Source organism: Dermacentor silvarum, chromosome 7 (assembly GCF_013339745.2).
Source record: "Dermacentor silvarum isolate Dsil-2018 chromosome 7, BIME_Dsil_1.4, whole genome shotgun sequence".
Lineage (NCBI taxonomy): Eukaryota > Metazoa > Arthropoda > Arachnida > Ixodida > Ixodidae > Dermacentor > Dermacentor silvarum.
In genome coordinates, this window is record NC_051160.1 from 115171450 (window position 1) to 115175215 (window position 3766).

Sequence of the window (3766 nt, forward strand, 5' to 3'; positions counted from 1 at the left end):
CCATTGCCTGCAATCTAGCTTTTTCTCAACACCCGACGAAGCGCAGCGTTAATCCTGAAAACAAGCCGTTCTTGCTTTCTTCGATTTATCAGTTGACCAAGTGACGCAGTCATTTTGACAAAGCGCTAGCTGAACGTTATATTGTTTAAAATTGACGGTGTTATTTCAACGTATATCTCTAGTATTATCTACGCAGGCCCATGAGGGGGTTTCGATTGCCCGCATACTTTTTATTCTGTAGCAGTTGCTCAATCGGTCCAAGCTATCTACATGCTCAAGTAAGACGACAGAGTTGTGCTATAGTTAAGCCATGTTATGGGCTCCAGAATATCGCTTTGACATATTTATCGTGTCGTCCACTGAGCAATGACGGCAACTGGTGAAAAATTCATTAGCGGCGTGAAAAAAGAAAACCGAGGACAATGGTACACGACACACAAACAGCTCACAGAATGGCTCCAGAGGGCGCCAACAATGGCAGCCTAGTGTCACATTTGTGCCTTATACCCCTATCCTTGCATAAACTTTCTTCCTCCGCCATTCACTTAAAAAAAAACATCAGATCAATCAACTAGTTTGACCCAGGCTAAGATTCTACGTGAAAAAGAAAAGTGGAGAGAGAACATACGACTGTGCACAAGTAAAACAAATTAAATTATTTAGCTGGAATAGACGTATGAAGAGAGCACATTAGGCGCCAAACGGTAGACGCAATACGCAATGCCAGCTATTCACTCGATTTTAAGGAGCGCAGCTTGCGCGATGCTCTTAAGCCATCCATATTAAACTGACATCACTGTAGCGTTGCTCTCTGACGTGGTCAACATTCGCACATTAAAAACTAAAAGGGCTGCAACTGTTCACTAGTAAAAAAACGAGCATTTTTCTGGTGGATTCATGGGGGCATTCGCGGAACATTGGAACACTTCGGCAAAAGCAGGGGAGTTCTTAGCCGGAACATTGCACTCATCGCGCATGGTCTGTGGCCGCTTTGCACACACTGCGTAACAGTACGCCAGGAAGAATATCTGGAAGTCTGTGAACGCTTCCAGGTGAAGGACCTTGAAGTCGTCCAGAGCTCGGAAGTCAACCTTCACGGCGGCCAAGAAGCCCTCGTAAGCAATCTCCAGCCCGGGCATGGTGGGCAACGCGCGCATCGGACGCCACACCGTGCTGTTCGAGCCTGCGTGGACGTTGCAATTAACCTTGATCTTATGCGCTGCCTGCGCCTGGGCTCCGAGCCACAGTCTGCGCTTGCCCGAGTCGTCAACCCTCACGCCGATATCGTCAAACGCCCTGGCCATCTGTCGCGCCACAAAGGAGCCTAGACCACCGTATTTAATCGCCAGCGTCGCGTCCTTGTAGTACATCGGCGGGCTCAGGTTCACTAACGCGAGCATCATCGAGTCCGGCAGGTACAGGTAAAGCTCGCGACCAAACCGGGGAAACATGCGAACGCTGTACACGTCCGCGAAGTGTTCGTGGTTGCGCAGCCCACGGTACACCTCGGACGCCTTCACCAGATTCGCCATGAAGGTCTTGCCACGCATTTCGGGAAAGACGTCGTACAGCTGATCGCGTTTCTTCGGGTCGAAGAAGCTGTCCCCTGGCAGTATGGTGCGGGCCATCTTGTCCAGCTTCGAGAAGGTCATCTGCTTGCTATCGTAGTCCATCCAACTTAGCTTGTTTACGAGGCGCTTCGTCTGCCGGTTGATTCGATGCAGGAAACTGGAGACGTGCAGTCGGCTCTCCTTCGTTCCGAAGCGCTCGGTTAGCGTCGTCGCCCAGCCGAGCAGCCCCAGACGGGATTCGACGTATTCCATGCAGCCGCGCTCTCTCATCTTTATTAGGTCCTCCTCAGCGCCGCCGAATCTGAGCGAAGGCGGCTCATAGACAGCCCAGAGGTGCGTCTGAATGAACATCCACGAGAGCCCGATGATCAACTTGTGGTGGTCCAGGCCCTTCAGAAGATTGTCGACGCTCTGCAGTATTCTACCGTCCTCAATGATCACGGTGTCTTCGCCGTTCCAGTCGAACTGCGTGTCGTGCTTCCTCAGAAGATTGAGCCACAAGCCCGCCGGAACGGACGGCGTCTTGCCGTCGAGGGCGCTCACTTCGAACCAGTCTTGTCGAGGAGTGTCGTATAGGAACTCGAGCTTCGTGTTGACAAAGGCCGTCTCGATGCGGAGGAGGTCGGCTGCTCCCACGCCAGCTTGGGAACTGTTGGCGTTGAGGACTCGGTAGTAATCGTTCACGTAATCCTCGTACGTTTCGACCAGTCCTGACACCGTGCAACCTATCCTCCCACACGGTACCCAGGCGACCGCGGGAGACAAGCAGCGCGGTGGAATTGCTTACGGCAACAGTGCCGAGGTCAAAGAGGAAGTTCATTTCCCAATTAAGCGCCAGGTTCACCATGATGTCGAGCGGGTGCGTTGTGCCGCTGGGCTTCTGCTCGGGCCAGGGTAGACCCAAGGAGCGCCGGAGATTCGCAAATTCTCTCAGGTTCTTCTCCTTCGAATTGCCGGCCGTGGTGCAGCTCTCGAAGAACTGCGTGGCCTTGCTGCGACGCATCCGGTCGGCTTTGGCTTCGTCGATCGCCAGATCCAATGCGGCGGCCACCATTCTTGACTCGGTCGTCTCTCGTCGCTTGGGGTCGCTCCAGCCGCCGCACACGAACGCGTGGAAGTCTTGGCACGGGTCAACCGACATATTGACGGCATCGTGCAGCTCTCGGCCAAAGGCAGCGCAGTCGTCGCTCCTACACGTGTCCACACGCTTTCGTGGCCTTTCCATGGTGATCACATAGATGACAACCGCCATCACGGCTAGCAAGAGGGCCAGCGCTGGGACGACTATCAGCATGATCACCTTGCCACGGTGCATGGTCTTCTCTTGAGCTATCTCATTCGCTTCGACGTACTGCGACAGAGAGTAGCATATTTCAATGATGGCTCTAGGCCTATTTCGAGAAGTGGGTAAGCCAAAGTTATAACATCACACGCGAAGCTCCACATTGAGTAAAGGTTCGCTTTGGATTGGCGTTAGCGCTTGGTCGGGCCCAGTCCTCAAACAACGTCACATTTATATGCCAGTACGAGAAACAGACAATGAGCATTGCATTTGAACGTCGTTAATTATGCGTACTCTACAGCGAAAACGGGGGATTGAGGAGAGAAGTTGGGCAAAATAAGCATACAAATGCGGCATTGCAAGAGGAAAGCTTTGTGCGACTCCGCAAAATCGAGCTCCAGTGAAGCAGCTCGCTCAAATACAAAAAGGCCTTGGCGCCCAACGTGCGCTCCTTGTTCTGGACTCAAAGCGTTTTTCCACCGAAGATGTATTTCCGGTTTCTGTGAAACATTTAAACTCTCCAAACACTTCCTCGCAAATTGCGCGCCCACCCCGACAGGTTTTGCGCATGCGCCGTTTAACGTGAGCCAGTCTGCAGTAGACGCTCTCGCATTAACAGGTGCGCACCCACGGGCATTTCTAAAGGTATATACGATCTCCAGAGGGTCTCCCATAGGCGTGTACAAAGCTTCAGCGAGAAATACAAACCCTTTCATTGACACCAAGAACTCCAAGAAGCTACTTAATGGCTCCGACGTTAGCTTGCCAACTACCGCACTCCAAATACACCTGAAGCTGTAAATCATAATCCAGCCCCACGTTTTTTTTTTTTTTTTTTTTTTTTTTTTTTTTTTTAGAGCGCAGCACTTAGGCGCCAGTTTTTGCGGCGATCGTCCGCGTTGTCACCCGTAAG

General features: G+C 52.0%; 1 protein-coding gene across 1 annotated transcript; it reads right to left on the reverse strand.

Annotated features, from left to right (window-relative positions):
• Positions 1–863: 863 nt before the first annotated feature.
• LOC119459095 (endothelin-converting enzyme 1-like) lies at positions 864–2886 on the reverse strand. Its single transcript, XM_037720927.1, has 2 exons — positions 2359–2886; positions 864–2261 (listed from the first exon to the last, which is right to left on the reverse strand). Exons 1-2 carry the CDS (start codon positions 2884–2886, stop codon positions 864–866), a joined length of 1926 nt encoding a protein of 641 aa, XP_037576855.1.
• Positions 2887–3766: the final 880 nt, after the last annotated feature.

Coding starts and splice junctions, on each gene's coding strand:
- LOC119459095 (XM_037720927.1), bottom strand. CDS start 2,886: ATGCACCGTGGCAAGGTGATCATGCTGATAGTCGTCCCAGCGCTGGCC. Junction 2,262..2,358: donor TTGACCTCGGCACTGTTGCC/GTAAGCAATTCC, acceptor GAAACGTACGAG/GATTACGTGAACGATTACTA.